The sequence below is a fragment of the Neodiprion fabricii genome, chromosome 1, assembly GCF_021155785.1.
Source record: "Neodiprion fabricii isolate iyNeoFabr1 chromosome 1, iyNeoFabr1.1, whole genome shotgun sequence".
NCBI classification, from domain to species: Eukaryota; Metazoa; Arthropoda; class Insecta; order Hymenoptera; family Diprionidae; genus Neodiprion; species Neodiprion fabricii.
Window position 1 is genome coordinate 34,757,334 of NC_060239.1, and position 22,788 is coordinate 34,780,121.

Consider the following 22,788-nt stretch of genomic DNA (forward strand, 5'->3'; position numbering starts at 1 on the left):
CAACGACCAGTTCTTATTAGATTAAATAGCATTTTTTGCGTAATCAAGATTGGAGTAAGCGGTAAAAGTTCTCTCTTATACTCTTTATTCACAAAATTAAAATCTTTTACGTGAATAATTATAGTAATGTTATTTTTAAAACATTAGATACTAATGAAAATCACTAATGTTATTACAAAAGTTCAGGAGTTTGTATCGAACAATTGAGTACTAACTTCTAACTAATTGAAAAAAGAACCTCAAATATTGCTAATTTTGATACATATGTATCGCTAGTTTGAACTCCGGATTTTATTTCGATAGCCGATATCATCTTTCGTCTTACAATTTCAAGGTTGTGAAGTATGTACATTCGATACTTATTTTAATGTTATGCAAATATGTTTTCTTGACACCGTGTGTCTGAGTGAAGTTGTTACTAATATAATATATAATGTATAATGCCATGTGCATAAGATTTATGTGATATAATATATATATATATACGAATGATAAAATGTTATTTCTCATAGAGAATATAATACATTATTAAATATAATTCTATTTTATATAAATTTCATATGTATACTTTCACTCAATTTATATGTTCTGGTGCTAAAAGTGCACGTATAGAAAAAAAAAAAAAAACAATCCAAATTCCACATGTATATCATACAGCTTTTGCATAAAATAATGTTCGAACAGAATTCAATTACAGTTTATAAAAAAGTATCTGCTTGTAATAGTCTTTTATTTGTTTTGTAATATTTTTCTTATTATTTGTACTGTTTTAAGTATTATGATTTTTAATGTTAGCTGGCGTTGAAAATAAATTATTCTACACTCTTAACTTTGGGTAACTTTAGAAATCAGTAACTATCACTAGTATATTTTTAGCTACACTATGCGTACAAAAATTTTGAAAAGGCATATTGTTTTGATTCAAGACAGCTTGTTTTTGGGGTCGATATTTCCAGCGTGGTCGTTACTCGTCAGACATTAAGAACTGCGTTTTCATTAAAATGTACAAAAATATAGTGTCAAGCTAATTCTTCTATCATGTTTGCATTCAAAAATAAAGATAAAATTCGTAAAATGTATAAAAAGTTTCATTTGATTCATTGTAGCTTCACGCTTAATAAATAGATCTGTTATATCCTTATACATACACATAGCAAACAAAGTGCTTTGTGATTCTAAAATTAATATATATATATCCTATTTGTTATTCAATAAAACGTTTTATGATCTAACTTCAACGTCACGCCATATTCGATTTGCATGGTATTTCATATTCAATACTTCTGTCCGTAGTTTACTGCACTCATCATCAAAGATTAAAGGAGGGACGTAGTCGATTTCGGTGTTGCATATATCTCGAATGAATCAAGTCCACGTACCTCAAACGGAAAAAAGGCATAATAGACCCATTCTACATGCAATTCTGAACAAAACCACTACAACACATTTTCATTTAACGATAAAATAAACAAATAACATGATTTCTACGACATGCCATTTCTTTATTTTCGCGTGAAATGAAAATGTGTTGGAACGATTTTGTTCAGAATTGCATGTCGATTGAAGCTGTTATCGCTGTAGCGATGGCCACTAAGCTAAAAGTAATTGATGCATCGATTCGAACACGACTCGATTATTTCGTATTTTTTTGAAACAATGCATATGAAACCAAAATTCCGTAAATTTCAGTATATGTTCTTAATAGCGGAAAAGTTTGTTGATAATTTATAGTTTTATTAAAAATATTTTTCAATTTCAGGTGAAAATGTTCATTTATCTTTCACTTATTATATCAAATAGGTACTTAGTCGGTAAAAAAAATGATAATAATTGATACTGTAATCACATAAATTGATATTGTATTGCATCGTTCATGGGAGTCAAAAAATAAAAACCAATTGCGAGGAAAAAATTATCGATTATTTTTGGTCATTCTTAGCTTAGTCATGTCCTTAGCTTAGTTATGTCTTTTTTACGTTTGAGATACGAGGACTTGGATAATTCAAGATGTATATGACATCTAAATCCACTAGGACACCCCCTTAAGTAAGATAGTTTTAATCGAATGCTAATATTTCGAAACTACTAAGAATGGTTCTTAACCTAATTTTTGGCCCTTAAAATTACATACTTATCAGTTTACAGACTATGCTTTATCATGTGATTATTTCCTCACATTTAAAGATATTTCAAACAATTGAGCGTGTGAAATAATTAGAATCAGCACGAAAAAAAAAGGAAAAAAAACGAATAATTATGCGACACCAAGTTTTATGCAAGTATTTAAATAACGCGGTATACTAATTTTAATTCTAGCAAGCACTACTTATGACTAGGTTCTTAAATAGTTAATAAATCAGAGTACCCTATTCGAATCATAAATATCCGTAATCCAAATTAAAAATATACAAATCTGTGTAAATATTGAGTCGTTTCTAAATAGATGCTCTTTAAATTTGCCATCTTAGAAATGAATTAATAGTATGCCTCTTTTATTGTCATTTCGTAACCATGATGTGTCAAGTCTATTTATTCGAATGATTCAGGAGTCATTTAAGAAAAATGTGAGGTGAAACAAAAACATTGATAACGACTCAACAGTAGAGAATAAAAATTATTCGAAAATTGAATTGCAAGTTATGTTTTATATTCAAGACATTTGTATCCTTTCTTACTGTTTTTTCTTTGTCTCACGTTATCTGCAAGCATGTTACATATTCGCCAGACATAGCCGCCTTGGTAACAGAATGTTTCATAAAATTCCACGTTCCTATTGTACTCAGAAATTTATCATAATAAACGATCCTACATGTATGAAATTGCTCGAAAAATTATTGCTTTCATTTTGGTAAAACTATGACCATAGTACCGCACATTGATGATGCTGATGATGAACGAATACGACTACAAAACATTAGATAAATTGATGTCACGATTGGTTAAAATAACTAAACTAATTCGAACAGGCAGCGTGTATTATTTGTTGTAGCAGATTTCCATCACGTTTCTTTAACAAGTAATTTGTTTGTACACAGGCCTGCATTACAATCATATGAATTCAATGTGGCTGTCAAATATCATAATAATTACAATGTATTCATAGAATTGTATGCTTTTCAACAATACCAACCTGGCCAAATGCTGACCATGCCATCAAAGATCACAATGTATCAGCCCGGTTGTATGACGAAAAACATATAAGGCCAACTGTATATTCATATTATATTACAAAAGCACTCACGCAATTCCAGGTAGTTATGCATTATTTATATCGTTTTAAAATAATTATGCAGGTATGCCATGCACCCTGAATCTGTAGAGACTGGTGTAATGTATCTGTCCATGATTACTGTGAATTCTCAATTCCACAATTTCGTAAGACTTGTTTAGTGTAGTCTGCGGAAAAGAAATTGAGTTAATAACAAATATCAGGAATTGCCTTACTATTTAATTTTCTATGAATTAATTGTTTCGTGCTGTAACCTGACTCACAAATTCATCGGAAGTTAATGTTAGCAACTTACCTGAACAGGAAAATACTGTAAACTTTCGTCGGAATCCTTGAACTCGTAATCACCGAATTGTACCGGTTCCTTGTCACTCTCATTGTTGTATCCCTAAACCCAAGTATAAAAATAAATTGATACAAATAGGCTGTATTGAAAAGCAATCTCTGCATTAGTTTGTGAAATCTAAAACCCACCCAAACGTTGAACTTTCGTGGAGCGCTTCTCATGTCACTATTTGGAAGAATAGATCTCGGTGCATGTTCTATGGTGAAACCTGTCACGTTTATCATGGTTCGCAATTTAATAAGCAAATATCCCGGGAAATCTTGGAATACCCAACACTTTCCAGGCTGTATAGGATCTCCTTGTATAACGGTTTGCGGATTTGTGTTTTGGTAAAATAATATGTATCCGTAAATTGTGTACGCCCTTGTGTCCAAATTGTATTTCTGGGTGCACCGTGTGCTGAGGATCTGCCCTCCTAAAAATGTTACATTGCAAGTATTTTAAGGTGAATGAGAATTGCAATGGTGAACAATTTAACGCAATTTCGGTAGATTACTCACCAGCTGATTCCAGGGCATAATCTACTCTTCCAGTTTTATCAGCATCATAGATTTTCAAAGCATTTGTCACAATTTTACGAACATCCCTTTCCGTTAAACCTCCATTACTATCACCCTCGTCACCACCGCCATCATTACGTATTAAGTATCTCGTATTTATTTTGTTGGTAATTTCGGACATTACTTTGTCAGCCAAGTCTTGAACTAAAAAATAAAGTAAATAAGAAAATAGTCCTAAGGAAGTATGATGAAATATGAACGACAGAAATGGACTTAAGCTGTATTTAAAACAAATAGAATAAGTAAATAAAAGAAAAATAGTATAATTAGTTTCTCTAATCCAACTTTTTATAGAAAATGGTCATTTTGCACTCACCGTCTCGTGTGTTAATTTCGAGAGTTGAATTGATGCTGGCTATTCTTGCTTCTAAATCATTTTTAGCAATAAATAGGTTCTTTATGGTGTTGGCAAGATCTTCTTTCGACAGTTTTACTGTTCCACCTTCATTTTCGGTACCAAAATATCCAGCTAAAATATTGCTAACATGCTTCTCGACTTCGATTTCAGGCACTACGGCTGCTTTATCGCAGCATGATTTTAACTCTGATTGTAATTCACGCAATGAATGTAGTTCAATTTTAATAGCATTTATATCGTTTGCACTAGATGCGAGTAGCAGTTGTTCCTTCTCTTCCAGTTTTTTCTCTATAGCAGCCAACTTTTCCTGGAATGGAAATGGGATATAATGTTAAATGGCGTAACTGTAAAGGAAAATTCACAAACTTAAGATTGGCTAAAACTTACTTCATATTCTTTTCTTAAGTCTACATAGCTGCCGATCTGAGATACAATGACATCTTGGTCTTGTTTGATGTTGGTCAAAGCATCCTGCAAGCAACACAATTGTTCAATTGAAATGATTGTAAAATCAAGCCGTGCAGCAGAAAAATGAGATATTTAATGAACTTAAACTTGACTTAATTTGAAAATTTAACTCACATTGACTCTTTCAACCAGTAGTGAAATAATAGAATCCAATTCTTTTTCTTTCTCTTTATCAAATCCTAGACTACTGGCAACGGGTGAAACCACAATTTTTTCATTCCACCCATAATTTTGTGTATCGCTTAATTTCAAAGAGTCAGCAGAAGATGATATTTTCACTGGTGTCACGATTGCTTGATTTCTAGAACCATCTGTGATTTGATTGCTGCTTGACATAGAATAAAATATCGATGATAAAATTGACATCGGGTAAGTGACCAGTGGCAGCGCGGAGCTTAAGTTTGAAAAACTGTATGACAATAGCCATAGACCTGTAACAATGGAATTGAAGTGAATATCAATTATTTTGAATATGATTGATCAAATGTGCGATAGATGTTTGCAGTCTATTGATAACATGGTACAGTAGCAGATTCATGAAATTCAATAAAACATCTTAAAGTGTAATGTGTCATAAACCGTTGCATCCTTCCTAAGTTACCGTATTGGGATCATCGAGATGAACGAATTCGGTAAGTGGCGTTATAGTTTGTAACATGACATTTTTTTTTTATTTTAGAGCCAATACGGTAACCGAGAGAAGGATAGACAAAGGAACTCACCATTTAGATGCCATCCGTCGATCGAAAATTCATTTCCCGACTTTTGATTGCATCAATTGATATAATAATATTTGAAATATTCCGATGTCCTTCAAGTCCAAACCCTTAGAGATCGTCCGCAATGATATTACCCTTTCTCTATCCTTCTCCCACAAGTGATTAGCATTAAATAAAAAAATAAATATGCCATTCGTATACATAATAGTTTAATTTTTTCTAATCATCATTACCATACACGACCAGACAGTAAAATACATGAGAAAGTAACATGCTAAATTCACTATCTGGGCTTTGATAAACTTTGATTTGGTAAATTTGGAAATCAATTCCTGCTAGAACCTTTCCTTACAGTTTGTTGAAAAATTCCGACGGTATCCTAGAAAGGAGATACACTTACCATTTAAAAAATAATTCAGAAAGTGTTGTAAACTTCAAACCAATTCGTGCCGTATTGAAAATACTTTTATTGGTTCAAACACTGATACATGTTAATATGGATTTTTATAGAAAAAAATGTATGTAAACACCTGGGGTCAGTCCAAGGTTCATGTGTATTGTAAAAACGTATAAATCCTACACGAAATCAGTATTGTACTGCATATTAATGTCATGCATAATTATGTATGTATTGTACCTCACGGTACGACAACATATGACATTTTACCACAATCTACAACTACCGATAAAGTAAAAAATAACTAACAACGGTGGGTTTGTCAGAAGAAATTTGTACCATTCATCAACTATTCCATTTAAGTAATTCAATCGAAATATATCAGACATTTTAAATGCTGGCAAGCCACTTGTAAATTGTACATTTCTCATTTGTCAGTAAATATGATTGTTGATATTTTAAAAATTGAGCACGATTCCAGAATCCATTTCAATTAATCTATAGAGAAAGTTCAAGTTCCCTCAAAACTCAATTTCATTGGAGAATTACAAATACCAACTGCGTGTTAGTTAGTTATTGTGTTATATCTACAAAGATTGTAGAAATTTATTTTATCGCAGTTTGAAAACTGTTTTTCCTTAAAGATAGTTAATTTTCAACCCATAATTATACGATTGACCATGATATTAAAAATAAAATGTAAATATACATACTGTGTATAGAATTAATTCAAAAACCAAATAATATGTGCACGCAAAGAAAAGTAATGCCATAATACTCGTGTGTGTTTGTTAGTTAACGCATGCGTGTTATTAAAGTAATAAAAATGCAGCGAATATTAATGATAAAAAAAATGTTAGCAACAACTTGAAATTGAGATACGAATAATATTAGATTAAGTATTTTTGTTCAACTACAAACTTCAAGTTTTCAGTTTCTTTTTCTTTTTTTTCTTGTCATATCATATTGTTAGTACGAACAAATGTTAAGTCAACGCATAAAACCATAACCTAATTATTATGAAAAAAAAAAACCGTTCGCGAATTGTGATTAGCACTGTTTTTTGAAAAATTGATAAATTTGCTTATAAAAATTACGATGAAATGTCCCGTAGAAAAATTGGTACCGAAATGTTACGTAAGAAGTGTATTCAATTCACTTCAGTCAAAATAAATTAAAAATAGATTCAAGATACGTTATAAAGTGTTTCAAATTAAATTACAACTTACGTATGTATGTACGTAAGTGTATAAAGGGTGACTTATCACAGCAAACATTCAACCAAGGGCTAGATTTTTTGAGAAAAAAAAATTCGGGATTATGTTCGCTTGACAGAAACCCGAAGCAATAATAATCTTCTAGATAAGGCCTACGAAGACAATTCGCCGACTGTTCAATATTCACTTACAGTGTTCTTGTTATCTGGAATACTTGTAATTTCGGAAACCAATGTTTTCATTTTTTCAAGGGAAATCTAACCTTTCGCTAAATGGAAACACTTATGAATCAATCCGTATATGAAGTGATTATATGAATAAGTTATCTCACAAATTATTTGTGTGGAATTCGAAATAAATTTTTGAACATAAATATTTTTCTCTGTATATACCTCTAATAATATACTTTAATCTTTATTCATCTTTCATAAATATATTAATCAATATATTATTTTTTTTTCCATAACGGTTGTTTTACTCTGATTTATAGCATAATTATTAAATAATAGAATAAAACGAAATGAAATGAACAATCAATCCTCAATTTACCAATACCCAAATATAGATATTGCTAATGTTTGATCATTAAAAATGGCTACTGGACATTTGCAAATATTACTAAGTGACGATTTGGTTGACATCATATCTTTTATGGGTGATACGCAAACGCCAGATTTGTTAGTCCTTACTTAAAAATAAATTATATTGCTGGATAGTGAAACACCAAATGAATGCTGTAAGAGTCTACGTACCTATCGGTGACTAACTAGTGCAAATGTTAGTACGTTATTATCATTATATCGTGCACATTAGTTAAGAAGATAACTAAGAAAAAAAAGGTTGCTCACTCGGGAGTTGTCAAAAACGAAAATAGAGATCTTCAACTTGTTTCTCATCTTGACGTTACTTATAACACCAATCAAAGAACTAGATAACTTCAATCGATACAAGAATCAAAATGCACTGATAAGAACATTAGGAGAGTATTCAAAATATGTGAAAATCCTGCCTTACTATCAGACAAGCAAATTAGATGGTTATAAAAGCCAAATTATCATCATCCCTGTCAGATAAATAGTCAATTGCAAAAGTTACCAAGAAGGGCCCTGAAAAAGCCGCAGTGCTCAGGACTTTGCTCTTTTTTCTTAACCCTAAACCTGAGTTAGAACAAGGGAAAGACAATATGATATGGAAAATTTGATTGTGTGAAATTATGACCAGGTAATGTTCCAGCCAATGTTAGGCATGGCAGGCAATGAAATGTCTGGGGTAGGTAGCGAAAAGTTCTGTAGACCTTTGAGATATTTGACAAATAAGTCGTAGTCTACAAATGTCACGTTGGTTATATCATTAATGTAATAGTAAGTGGTATCGACAATGTTTGACTGAACATTGTACAGGGGTTCCAGATAGGGAAAGGTATATTTGTGCATGATGTAAGCTCCTGAAACATAAAATCGGCGAATGCTATATATAGCCAACAACCATAGACCTCTTTCGAAACCGCTCTAAATTACTACCCTGTCGCATTATTTCTCATTATGAGATTCGCGATATTACCGGAAGATTTAATCAGAGATCACTAAACAGTTACCTGTTTTGGTAATTAAAACATAAATAAAACAAGTTTATCAAGTTGTCAAGAAATGTCCCAAGAAGTAAAAAATGAATAGAACAGTTGTGCAGTCATTTTGAACTGCATTTATCTGACTATCACTTTCATAAGGGAACATATTTCGCACGTAAATTATTTCCTACAGTAACAATGAAACGTCACTCACCACCCAGAAGAAGTAGCGGTAGTAGTATAATCCAGAATAGTTTTCTACGACGATCCGGAATCCGCTGTGTTACTGGGGCGGTGCGATTCAGAAGCCATGTATCCAGGAATAAAAAGTGCACGCATAACGAATACAAATTTTGTAACACGCTATCAATTGAACGCCACGCTTTGGTCCATCTCGATTCTAGAATGACATAACAGTATTATTGAGTTCATATGAACACGTGCCAGACACAATAACACATTCGCTACACGTAATAGAAATTCTTTCTGCCTCTGATAAACTGAAAATTACTGCCCTCACACGGAAAACTTTTGTGTTTTTATAGAAGTTAACTTTTTTTCATCAAAATATTATATCAGCGATAATCAAACAGTTGATAACATAATGAAATATCTTGGCAAATCGTTCGTAAAACTTACCACTTTGCTGTCTGTAACTGTAAGAGGGTGAGTACAACCTTCGGTTTTCACCAAGCCCAACGTAATTCTTAAGACTGGTGTAGCTTGTAAGCATAAAAGTAATAACGCTGGTGTAGATTTTCATAAATATATTCAACTCCTTTTGTTGCCGTTCCATGTATAATCTTCTGTGTCCATCAACTGAAGATATGGTATCATCTATATCTACATCAGAATCAGCATGTAAGAGAGGTTCGTATCTGCGTGACACCGGTGACGATGCAAAAGAGTCATCCCAGTATCTGAAATAAAATAATATCATGCATACAAATGGTGGCTATAAGTATGATACAATAACGTGTGATTATCGAAGAGCATTGATCTTAGCATTAATATTTTATCAAACATACCTATCGCGTAAACCGAGTACCGGCTTTGTCTCTCCAGAATTGGAGTAAATCACTTCCCTGCGACTACTGTACTGCTCTACATGCGTAGTTTTGTACAGCTTGGCTCTAGCTATTGAATCCGATTGCCGAGTACGCAAGAACAGATCATCTGCAGACTTTTGAAGAGAAGAAAAGTGATACACTACAGCTTGCAATCGACCATGACATGCTTGAATTAAACTTGATCGATACATATTCGAGTATTTTATTTGAAGAATACTTTATACAATTTTTACTTACCGACAATTCCTTGCCAACACTTTCTCTGCTTACTTGGCTCATTGTGTCTCCTAGTAACTGGGTTGACGATTGACTGAGATTTTGTTGACTCGTTGATGGTATACTACCATGAGTGCTGCTTGTGTCGGAGTGAATTGACCGACGCGACATGTTAGGCATGGCCATAACGCCTGGGGCAATTTCGTATCGGAATTGCGATTTTTGGGAATAGGTGTAATCAGTTTTTGGGAATACACTGGAATTGAAAAAAATCTTGTCAATTAGTGAAATAGATTTTTAGTATACACAAATTGAATAGTTTACACAAATTGAAAACCTTGAAAAGATCATAAAATAAATAGAAAAAATGTTCAGTTAATACATGTGAAGCTATACGATTAGGTCATAGTCAGGTTGAATTTACACGTGAAACAACCTAGTAGTAAAAGTGATGCAATATTTTGTAACCTTGAGAATCCATGTGTAAAAGTCTGGATGGAGTTACACAATATTAAAATTAGCATGATATATAATTCTGAATAAGTAAATAGAAACTCAGATTAACAATAAATAATGATCTCACGTTGAGACCTTGACCATTTATACGTAATCTCTTTTTATTCTTCTCTTTTCAACATTCTGTACCAGTGAACAAAACATTGTATTATGTATTACTATTCTGTTACCTGTGCACCTTCAGGCTCTGGATCAAGTAGCACAGTAACCAAGGTGACGGTACCAAGTTACAAGATACATAACACTACATTTAAGTGATTCTTTACTACTGTTCAAGACTTAGTTTTTATTGGTCAACAATTTCAGCTAAATTGTGAAATTTTAGATGATGAGCTTCGAAAATTGATCGATGCAATCATATGCTTCTGAAAAATCCCACTGACTTGGTATTCAAATGTCAACTTAAAGGCCGAATTAAGGGAACTATTATGAAAACATGTGGGACTCATGGGATTAAGATGGAATGGTATGTGTCGGTGTGTATAGCAGGTACTCTCACAGTGTCGATGTGCTAGTTCAAAAATAACACATGCCTCTACTACAGAACGTGAATATAAATTTTCAAAAGCTTATAAAACCAAATTAAACATAAATTTTGCCAAACAAATGTAATTTTAATGTGCTCGAGATGAGAGATTCCTTCATACTTTTTCAAACATAACATAGAAGGAACACTAAATATAACTAGCATAATCGTAAAGTTGATTCTTTCACAGTACACAAGGATTAGGTATTTATCATAAAACCTTGACAAAATAAGTTTCGATTCGTTCAGTAAGAAATAGGGAAGTAAACAGAAATAAATTGATATAAAAATCGATGAGTAGTTAAAGTTTAGAAATGCCAAAAGAAAGGGGTTTCGATAAATAGACCTATTGAACCCTCGCACCGCAGTACCTTCTCTAAACACTTTAATTTCATGCTTCCTTTTTTTCCCTACGACTGTACTGTGGGTGTGCCTCGAATGCATAAACATACGATTTCCTGCAGCTACCAAACTAAATGGTACAATGCACATATTTACTCTAACAGGTGGCCCGTGAAGAAGTATAATTAGAAGTAGGGTTCGACCACACCCAGATTGATTTACATCAATTACTGCTTGTTAATTTCTTGATTTTTAACTCATTGATATGGAGAACATAGTCACAGTAAATACAAAACTTTGAGAGGGTACACTTACTTCCACCAATCCCCAGCTTGCTTGTAGATTTCATAAGCTGAACCAGGTCTACTTGGAGGGTCTTCTCTCTCCTCTCTATCTTCTTGATCGCCTTCTTCGGAAGAATAATCACTGGTGAATATTCGCCTTGGCGTCAAACTCTGTCTTTCCCTTTCTGCTTTCGAGTTGTTTCTATTTTCATTTGTCTCGCTTTGTCCATTTGAGAATATCTGTCTCTTAGCTTTTTGACGCTCTGAACGACGCTCGACTTTCTTTACGCTCAGCGATGACTTCGTCGTTTGATTTTGTTGATTCTGGTTCTCAACTTCCTCCTTCTGTTCTGTTATAGTCTCCATACTTTTCTCAGGAGATTTACCAATACTGCCAGGTCTGTATCAAGTTCACAAAAAGTTTATTATCCATTTGCTGAGGTCTTGTTTCTACGTTAAAACTTTATGCATTACACAATTCAAAAACTTGTGTAGGTCGTGCGAGAAGCAAATTTCTAATGTAAAATTAACGCCTACAGAGTAATTAAATTCAAACCAATGCTTGTTAATGAAAACGTATGTTAATAATTGACCACAATGGTAATCTGGAGTAACTTTGATAAAAGTCCTTATCACAAGAGTAGAGAGTATAAAATCTTGCATTACCGCAAAGACACGAACGACTTAACAAAGTTAGGATAGTAATATGCATATATATTTTAATGCAAAGAAACGGCGCAAATATTATATAAAATAATTGGAATGGATGGCAAATAATATAATAAATTTAAAACCGAGGTGGAAAGGAATTATTATTAGTTATCCATCGAGGTTAACAGCTTACAATCTTACACAATTCAAGAACCTAGGATCTGAATGACTGCCAAAATATCCACGTAGATAGGCGTTCGGATCGTAATTTTAATTTTAGTTAGCTGACAATTATTTACTCGTCGCTAGATATACTAGTGATAACCTTTGCCGAATCCTGATTAAATTTTGTAGCTGCAATGCCTTGACTGACACGAGGCAAATAATTTTGTTAATACTTCAATCTTTCTTTACAGCCCGTTATATTTTCTTGCGTTGTTGCTTACATAGTATTATGAACTTTGAATATGACTTCTGAAAGCCGAAACTTTAATAGAAAGGTAAAGATAACTTCATTTTATAGCAACTCACAATGATCTAGACCCTGATCGACGGCTGCTGGTCACTTCCCCTGGTGTATGAGACCTCTCCCGGCTACGGCTTCGCAAATCATAATGATGTTCAGGTAATTCGATGTCATTTAAACTACGGTTCAAAACCTGAGGTGTCTGCGATCGGGACCGACTCCTACTACGGAGTTCGTAGTGATGTTGCTCACCTTCCATTTTTCTTAAATATTTAATGGAGATATGTTGAGTTCGTATCGCGATAATATAAAAATGATGAAAATATGTGAGACTATAAAAATGTTCCTGAGTACTCCATTCAAAATCAGATACATTTTGAAGCAATTTGTGCTGACTAAAATTCAGTTGTGTTAATTTTGTAATGAGAATATGTTAGTTACTTGAGTTATACTAGCTTCACAGATCCTATTTTGAAAAATTAAAATCTTTAAACGCAATCCTGAAACAGTGTTTTCTATGATAGATGATACCCTAAAGTTTGGCTGACTTCATTGACACAGAATACTATTATACCACTATTGTACCCTAGTAACGATATCATTAATAAGATAAGTAAATTTACCTAGTTCTCGGCATTGTTTATTCAAGATTGATAACGATAGTTCCCATTGAATTTTTGAGGAGTTAATGGAACGTAAGCAAGAGAACCAGAGACGGTGCCATACGTGCCCAAACTAATTGTACGTAAGACCCTAAGATCTACAGGCTCAAAGAGAATTCTGATCCTCTTTAGGGTTTTTCCTTAGTCTGTGCTTGAAATGTGGTGTAAAAATAGCTGCCTCCCCAAAGGAACCCTCCAAGCCCAGCCTCCACATTGACTCTGAATTTTTTAGACCTATAATAAGGATGTCCTACCACATGCTAAGAGTGTCTGACTCTAAGGTCCGCTTCTCTTTTACGTAATGATTTCTATTACTGGCTTCTCTAGGAGCGTTAGGGTTTTGCTTGCTTCTCACGAGTTTCTTGGCTACAAAAATTACGTTCAGAACTTTCAATAACATGGCAATTATGCATGACCCTTCGTTTCCCCATTGTTATTTCTATCGCGGTGAAAGGCGATAAATAATAATTACTACTACTTTATTAGCTATCAATAATTAAGTTATTTCACTTCTCGAGTTATTATTAGATCATAAGAAGCATAAAAATACAAAATAATACTGAACACCCCAGAGGGATATTAAACAAGCTCGCTTCACTGGCTTAGCAATTGATACTCACATACCCCTTCGTATATGTATTGATAAAGCATGCATGCAAAATTCTCATTTTCTCATTCATGTCTCCAGCCATGCTAAGTGGGTTTGATGAAATTTCTAAGTGACACCAGATAACATTATAAAGCACTGTACTTTGGTTCTGCCACTTAGTCATCAACTGGGTATTTGTTTATGAGGAAAACAAAAATACCGCTCAGATTTAGAATTAAGGTCTAGTAAAGGTTGCAACAATTAGGCATAAAAAATACCTGTGGAAAATGGAAATGACCGACAATGTTGTCAATCAAGAAGAATTTTATTTCATTGTTACTGTTCAATTTTTCAAATCTTTTTTTTCTCATTTAGACGGTGATAATACCTACAACGAATAAAATTTCATGCATTCATTTATTTTCTTTTACAGTAGACGCAGTAAATTTTCGTGGTATTCGAAAAAATCTCAGACATAACATAAACGTAAGAAATTACAACACGCTCGGAGTGAAAGGTGTGGAACGGTCTCGGAAATATTAAGGATATTTCTTATACTCCGAGGAAGTAGGTACGGTAGGCAGATGCGTAAGACATGACTGAATTCAAACGAAGGGGAAGAATAGCGTGTACATATACGTATGCAGCGACGAACAACAGCAGCTGCCCGCCACCCGTAATACTACTAAGAGTTCCACGTAAATCGACTACAGAATATCTAAAAATAGACAACTTACCAAGCTTATCCCGAAGTGCAGGAGAGTCGCGGTGTCGCTGGTATTACGGGTACATAAAACACCGTATTATCGCGTGTACTTCACAGAAAAAATGTTCACATAAATTAAACTTAAATAACACGAGTACATAAGCTACAGTATGTACAGAATAACGAACACATCTAATCCCATTAGTTTACTTCATAGGTAGAAAAATACTGGTCAGCTATCAAACAACCGCCACTAGATGTACGATTCACGCTAGCGATACGATACGTGCCTTTTACACGCACAACACTGATGACGTCATTCTACTAATAATGCGTCGGAGCTCCGCTCCCCGATTTGGGGGGGAGGGGAATAGAAAGTTTAAGGTTCAAATCTGTGCCGCAGGAACCGCGCGGCGTCGACATAACCTTAGAACAACAACCAATCAGAACGCCTACAATATGAAAGTTTTTCAAGACAAGGAATTTCATTGGCTCATGCATGCCGCGTGTCAATCGTTATGGCGGTCGATTCGAACTGTTCGAAGCATCCCGTCCCCCGCGCTCCATGTAAGTCGTCGCAACCGTTGGTTGAAATGCGTTGTTGATTGTTGCTCACGCGCAATTTGGCAGCTGTGAAAATACCGTCGCCACAACTTGGTGCAGTTTTATTGAAAAAGATTATAATAGAGAATTGATTTTATTGATTTCAAACTCACGGGATCACAATACATTCTGGGATATTCAATTTTTTCAACTTTCAGAAGCTTTTCACATCCAAATCAGTAATTGGAAAAAAAGAAACCTTGGTTGACACTGAACTTTCGCTCTGAATGAGGAGTTTGTGGATGGAATTAAATTAGAATTTCCAATTTGATTTCCTAACAGTATTCAGTGATACTATTAATGTATTCAATCACGCATCATTGATGAATAATTTCTTTTTGAATTCATTTTAACCCGACATTCTTCACTTGAACCTATCAAATCATTTTATCACTAGCACAGCTCTTACACACCCATTCATATTTTTTATGGGACAAAAATTTCATTGCCATGTTAAGCTTTTCAAATCCGCTACGTATAGCACTACACCACATTAAATTTCCTAATTTATTTATAATATTGAAACTAAAAATGTATATGCAAAGTAAATTAGTTTAAAATTTTTATTTTAAGAAGTACATGAGAATAGACAGAAGTTTATTTCTTGGCTTCACGGACAGCCTTGCGTTCAGCTGCTCTCTTGAGCTGTGCCTTAGGCTTCAAATTGTGCTTCTTAGCAAAACGCTGGTTACGCAGGAATTTCAAATCCATCTGCAATGTTTGAAATGAATACAATTAGCGGCTTTCAGTGAAATTTTTGTGTGATAACATCTCATCTATCATCTACAGTTTAAATTTAATATTGCTCTTTACTATTTATCAACACATTCACTGATAGTTGTCTGTACGTATATGTCATACATAGAATGACTGGTTATTGAAGTTTACGATTATACATATTTTGTGCATCATACGGCTAATACACAATTCATAAATCCACAGTGATATGAATGATGATACAGCTATAATTAGGAGTAGACAATCGTAGTCAACTCATAATAGAAGCCGATGGAAATATAAATCGAGGAAACTAAATTGAAAGTATATGGGTGTAGAGAATAAATGTAACTTACACCAAGGGTAGATTCGTGTCTGTACTTCTTTGGCTTTTTAATTCCATTGCGATGAGCTTTTCTGCCTGTAATTGACGCATAGGATATATAAAAAATTACCCCTGTTTGACGCAAACACACGATGAGATATTAACACTTGCATAGACAAATTTTTTAAATCCACCAGATTTTAGAAATCAATAATCCCAGAATTCTTTCAAGTGCCTAAGGTAATTGGTTAAATGATAAGATTAAAGTGGATAATTCGAACTTCATTAACCTAATGTCTTGACACGGTTAGCACAGATAAAGGGAAATATTAACCTGCATTTGAATCTTTGATCCAGCTATGTAAGATTTATTTATAGAGTATTTCTGATATTAAAAGAATCTACTTACTCTGATTGTGATTTGTGTGATTCTTTGACTTTGCCATTTCTGGGTATTCTCACGTGTACCTGTAAAAGAAAAATAATGTTACCTGACTGAGCAGCTAGGGCCTGGAAGTTTTAAGGTTAGCCGCGACTGAAATCGTCATAAAATGTCGAACTTCGAATAAATAAAAAATGAAGAGTAGCTCTAAGGCCTCCATTAAAGTAATCGTGATATTTATTGATCATATTCTTGCACCAATTCTTAGGATTGCACGGATGATCGATATAAAATTATTTATTATTGTCAAAACAGACATCTCACTCACCGGAAAGGGAAACGAGAAAGAAATACTTTGGCTCAGCGCCGCGACCGTCGATTCGTCGAAACCGAACGTGTAGACTTCTGCGGTGATGATATAAATTTGTTCTGACAATTAATAAAATTTTGTAAGGATTTACGAATTGATAAGGATATCATTTCAGTGAAAACATACATGTGTAAACTTTTTCCAATTCGTTTTTTCATACTCAATTCTAATAGATGAATTCCATATTATTTCCAATGGTAAGTTACAGTCCTAGTTCCTCGTCCTAGTGACAAATGTAAATTCTGAACTTCAAAAATGGCGAACCGCACGGTAAAAGACGCGAAGTCTATTCGCGGTACAAATCCACAGTATTTAGTAGAAAAAATAATCAGATCACGAATATACGATTCAAAATATTGGAAAGAAGAATGTTTTGCGTTAACCGCCGAACTTTTGGTCGACAAAGCGATGGAGTTGAAGTGAGTGCAGTTACATTTCTAACCTACATTTTGACACAACAGGTCTTGTTTGTTTATATTTGTTGAATCATAAGGTTCACGCGTCTCCTAATTTGGCTTAATTATATGAAAAAGAATCAAAACTTTTATAGACAACACATGAATTAACTACTTATTTTTCTGTTTTAGATATATCGGGGGAGTGTTTGGCGGCAATGTAAAGCCAACGCCATTCCTCTGTTTGATTCTGAAAATGCTTCAAATCCAACCAGAAAAGGATATCATAGTCGAATTCATCAAAAATGAAGAATTTAAGTATGTACGTGCCTTAGGAGCTTTGTATATGCGACTAACTGGCACCTCTGTTGATTGCTACAAATATTTGGAACCTTTATTCAACGACAATAGAAAATTGAGACGACAGAATAAGCAGGGTCAATATGAATTGATCCATATGGACGAATTCATTGATGAGCTACTCAGAGAGGAAAGATCGTGCGATGTTATTTTACCCAGAATACAGAAGCGCCATGTTCTAGAAGAAAATAATGAAATAGGTTACTACTTTATGAACACTTAATTTTATTCAAACTTAAGGCGTTTATAATTCCCTCATCTATATTACCATTAATTGGAAGTGATAAACAAATGATTTAATTGTTTCAGAGGGAAAAATATCCGCACTCGAGGACGACATGGATGAGGGAATTGAGTCTTCAGATGACGAAGATGTGCCCGTAGTAAAGGAGGAAGTTCGCAAACGTACAGAAGACTTTGAAAGAGAGCGTCACAGGGATCGAGAAAAGAGACATGCTCGCCCCGAGAAAAAAGTAGAAAGGGAGAAACGGCGGTCCAGAAGTAGGGAGCGGGAAAGAGACAGGAGAGAACGTAAACGAAGCAAATCTCCTAAACTGTATTCCTCATCATCACACAAAGATAAAGATCGTGATAAGGATAGGCACAGAAGGGACGACAGGGAGAAAGAAAGAGATCGAGATCGTCGGAGAGAACGAGAGCGGCCTAGGCACTAACACACCTCACTATGAGAGAATACAAATTTACAATGAAAAATTAATACCAATTGTCATTTCTGTAAGTAACTTCATATTTGTATGACTAACGAGATCAACTTGTACACCTTGATCATTAAAAGAATTCTGTGTCATAACAATATTGAAAAGGGATTCATCATTCTAGCGAAAGATTCTGTAATTAGCATAAAAATGATTTGAAATACATCATTTCATACATATGTTTTTTGTTATATCTTTGTTCTCAAGTTGCCAGAGCTTAAAATAAAACGATAACTGTACTTAGCTAATTACAGTTTAATAATATTAAAATTACATAATTTTTTTAACTAACTGCTACATAGTAGCTTACCCGAACATTGTTTCAGTGGAGTGTGAGTATCCACGATACTCGGGTATCGAATTAATTGGGAAAGCTATTTAGTATTACAGATTGTGGATCATTTCATGTTTTATGCCTGTATACGAATAACCGACATTGAAAAATTCGGTTTCATACATTTTTTAGAATGTACAGATTGGTTCAAAACATTGCAGTAGCATTGCAAATTCTTTTTGGATTTTCGAGATATCAAAGGTAAAAACAGTGCATAATCATAAAAGAATATTTTCTTAACATGGCCATAATGCCACTGAACTGCGTAAGTCGGTAATATCTAAATAACCGATATTTCATCTATTTTATGCGATATTTACATATTTTAAGTTTGTATTATATTACTTTGTAATAAAGTAACTACCAAATCTCAAATTTCATAATTATAAATAGTGAGCAAAATATAGTATACAATATACACTTAAAGATACGAAGGAATGGGCGATTAGTCGTGCAATTAGTCACGTATAAGACTCCTATATTTAGGGAGCTTCTAGGGAATACAATTCTCGGATGCGTCAAAAATAGGTTTTTCGATCGCAAATATACGGATGGAGGAAATCATCTCAAAAATAAATATTTCCATCAACCGAAATCAAATTGAACATGATTTGCTGCATTTCTTAAATCTTAACGTACCTAGTCATAGCCTTTTGAAATTATACATTCTACGTTATATTACCTTTCTTCCTTCCCAATTTTTACAATTTTCATACATCGTCGATACCAAAACTTTGTAACAAAATTTCTTGCAGCACATTCACAGTTACTACAGTGCAACAGCTGAGACATTTGAGCCTTTTTTGTCCATAATTTCAAATTCTTGCTAGAACGTTGGTGAATTCAATATAAATAATCTTTCTTCTTCCTTCTTTATCCATTTCAGCAATTTGCTTACAGAATTTATCGCATCTGGTTTAGTCACCAGTGGTTCAAAAGTCAAATACAATTCGAAACCTGACGTTACCTGAAAAAAATCAAAGCTGAATTGCAAATCTTGTCACAAATGAAATATGAATATTCATACTAATACTAGTGCGTTATTGATACTAGTAATCATCGAAGCAAATGTTTTAAATACTTTAAACAAATTATTCTACACCTTACCCATGCTAACATTGTTTCTTTGTCCAATTGTTGGAATATCAACTTCAGTGGTCGATTTGGGGCATGTAGTCTGTGATGAAGGCACTGATAGAGTCCCAATAGTCTGAAATTTATAATAAAAATATTAATGCACTGCTAAAAATCATATTATTTTTTTTTAATACAAAAATTTACCGTTCGATTTCTTCATCTGTTGTATATGGCGGTTGAAAACCAGGACTCCAGAATTGTGCCGTACTTTTACATTTGTACAAGACATGTCGCATCTCAGGTAAACCAATTTCTGCTGTTGTGATGGATGCTTTGTTCATTGACTCATTGATGGCTTCCAAACAATTTGTCCTTCGTAATTTCTCAACTATTTTCTGATGAGAAATTAGCAAGATATGATAATCAATAATAGATCATCTTCTTCAATGAATTCATAAGAGTTTGCTTACTTGCTTGGCATCCGATAGAGAATAGAACACGTCTTTGTCAACAGTCAGAAGTAATAAACAAGCTTGGCAATCCTCTGCCAGGTACGAAACATGACCGTGCATAAACCCATTGGGATCAAACTTGGGTAAACATATTGGCGTCCAGCTTTCTACCGTTTTGAACGACTCCGAGCTGGCGACCAAATTTTGGATCAAATGCAAGTCAGCAGGGTGTATGAAATATTTTTTCATTCTGACCAATGTTACCAGCTGATTATCAGCCAGTAGTATCGCAAACACCAGATTCTGAAATTTTTTTTATCAGTGAGCTCATTGTTATTTTTATCCCATGTAAGTTTTATATAAATTTTGCTATAAGACAGGTAGATAAATAGATATTTTTATTTTATCCATAGCAATGCTGGATAAGATGGTGAATCAAAGCAAGTATACGTGACACAATGAAGAAGAAATGAAATGAAGATTTACAACACAGGGAGTACTACAAACAAAATAATAATAAAAGACAGGCTTGATAAGAGAGACAAATATAGAACGTTACGTTATTGAATCACTCAAGGTACACAAACACTGTGCTTCCTCACCTTAATTTTGCCACAAGTTTGAACAATGGTTTGACTAATAGCATCCCTCATGGAGGGCAACAAAGGCAAGCACTTAATAGCACCTAGAAAAAAGGCTGGCTCTTTATCCATAAAATTCAACAAATGATCGATTAACCTCTCGCTGCCTGTCAATAATCTTCGCAAATCAAAGTTTCGCCTCTGTTCGTAAACCCTCGTCATATGAGATTGTGTGAGGACGCAAACTATTTGATTATACACATATCTGTAAGCAAAATTTAGGTCTATTGAATGGGTTCAATGAAAATAGTCAGTGAACAATATGAACAAAGATATTAAAAAGAAACTAAACTTATTTCTATTTTCACACATAATTAGAAATACCGATATCTTGAGGAAAATAAGTATCATGACTCTGTAATAAAGAATTGCATATTGTAAGAATGAATTCTGCAATAAACTCACGTTAGCTGTAAAACTAGCTGCGGCACACTTTCCAGTGTTTTAGATACAGTGACTAAGATAAGTGGACCTTTGACAACGAAAACGAAATTAGTATCGCCCGCGTGGACCGATCTGATCATGTCGTTACCAGCTTGAACGAATGAAACTAACGCCTGCATAACGCCCATAAGTGTGACGAGTTTATCCTCGGAGCTGTGCCTCGAGTAAATGGGTTTTCCCGCCTGGCTCAGTATGAATATATGCTTTCTCTGTGCTAGCCACGTCGTGTTCCTCAGTGGGTCAATTTCCAGACTATTCAAACTGAGCTGCTGCGTGTTGTCCTCCTAAAAAATGGGAAATCTGCGTACTGAGCAATTTGAATTCGACCCCTCCTGTCAGGTTAGAGGTTAGGAGACTCACGAGCTCCAAATCGTCGGGAGGTTCAGGCTTTGGCTCCGTGGGGCTGACCGCCGTTGGCGTCGGCGGGGCCTCTCGAATGTCCTCCTGGAGTTCGGATATCGTGCTAGTCGTGCTTTCCTTCATTTGCCTGTCGTCTATGCTGTTGCTCATTTCCTGCTCGTATTCCTCGAAACTATCAGTCGTCACTAGCATCGTCTCGGCCGAAGCCCCAGGCTCGATTCCTGGCTCGGCTATAACGTCGTCGACACCAGGTGCCTCGGGATTGGCCATTTTTACGCTAATTTAATTAGTCGACTCACGGTTCACACTTTTCCTACAAAATTGACGTTTGTCAATCATCAGCCGGCCATGACAGCGCGGCCAACATGTTGCGACCAACATCACGTCGTCGCTGTTATCTTTATGCACGTCGCCCACTGGGAGCCCCTGCTATTGCGCACCGCTGCCAACGCCATGCAACGACTTGACAAAATATCCCTAGATTATCAGCGGGAATATATCAATCGGTTCGAACTCCGTCCTTGGAGCAAAAGCTGTGTCCAACGCAAAATTAAAATTCAATTACGTATAATTGTCAAACAAATATTTGAAACGTATGGATCGAATAAAGAATTCGGTCACTCAATTCTCACTTCAGTCATTTGCATGCGTGCGGGAAATTCTTTGACATACAATAGCCGTTATATCGATGATTCGTACACAATATCCTTGACTGAAAATTGC

The 22,788-nt window shown here is 34.5% G+C and overlaps 3 protein-coding genes and 1 long non-coding RNA gene across 7 annotated transcripts; 2 read left to right on the forward strand and 2 right to left on the reverse strand.

The window, feature by feature from the left end:
• Positions 1-1,842: 1,842 nt before the first annotated feature.
• Positions 1,843-15,236, reverse strand: LOC124185056 (SUN domain-containing protein 1-like). Of its 4 annotated transcripts, XM_046575415.1 has the most exons (15): positions 14,921-15,236; positions 14,462-14,571; positions 12,998-13,195; positions 11,847-12,215; positions 10,169-10,403; positions 9,890-10,044; positions 9,501-9,781; positions 9,076-9,261; positions 5,076-5,392; positions 4,881-4,964; positions 4,452-4,800; positions 4,076-4,279; positions 3,704-3,990; positions 3,525-3,617; positions 1,843-3,396 (listed from the first exon to the last, which is right to left on the reverse strand). In XM_046575415.1, exons 3-15 carry the CDS (start codon positions 13,189-13,191, stop codon positions 3,286-3,288), a joined length of 2,865 nt encoding a protein of 954 aa, XP_046431371.1. In that variant the 5' UTR covers positions 13,192-13,195; positions 14,462-14,571; positions 14,921-15,236; the 3' UTR covers positions 1,843-3,285. The 4 variants fall into 4 exon arrangements, with proteins under 4 accessions (XP_046431371.1, XP_046431367.1, XP_046431357.1 ...); XM_046575411.1 differs by lacking the exon at positions 14,462-14,571; XM_046575401.1 differs by lacking the exons at positions 14,462-14,571; positions 14,921-15,236 and adding an exon at positions 13,556-13,903.
• On the forward strand, positions 10,788-14,891 carry LOC124185155. The gene is made up of 3 exons (XR_006871345.1): positions 10,788-11,129; positions 12,990-13,091; positions 14,617-14,891. It is a non-coding gene; the product is annotated as an uncharacterized LOC124185155 (long non-coding RNA).
• Positions 15,237-17,260: 2,024 nt separating the features above from the next.
• On the forward strand, positions 17,261-19,828 carry LOC124185127 (pre-mRNA-splicing factor 38A). The gene is made up of 3 exons (XM_046575562.1): positions 17,261-17,705; positions 17,874-18,241; positions 18,351-19,828. Exons 1-3 carry the CDS (start codon positions 17,542-17,544, stop codon positions 18,713-18,715), a joined length of 897 nt encoding a protein of 298 aa, XP_046431518.1. The 5' UTR covers positions 17,261-17,541; the 3' UTR covers positions 18,716-19,828.
• On the reverse strand, positions 18,876-22,466 carry LOC124185077 (vacuolar fusion protein MON1 homolog A). The gene is made up of 7 exons (XM_046575458.1): positions 22,066-22,466; positions 21,667-21,989; positions 21,223-21,466; positions 20,639-20,923; positions 20,373-20,563; positions 20,199-20,301; positions 18,876-20,058 (listed from the first exon to the last, which is right to left on the reverse strand). Exons 1-7 carry the CDS (start codon positions 22,333-22,335, stop codon positions 19,918-19,920), a joined length of 1,557 nt encoding a protein of 518 aa, XP_046431414.1. The 5' UTR covers positions 22,336-22,466; the 3' UTR covers positions 18,876-19,917.
• Between the last annotated feature and the right edge of the window lie 322 nt (positions 22,467-22,788).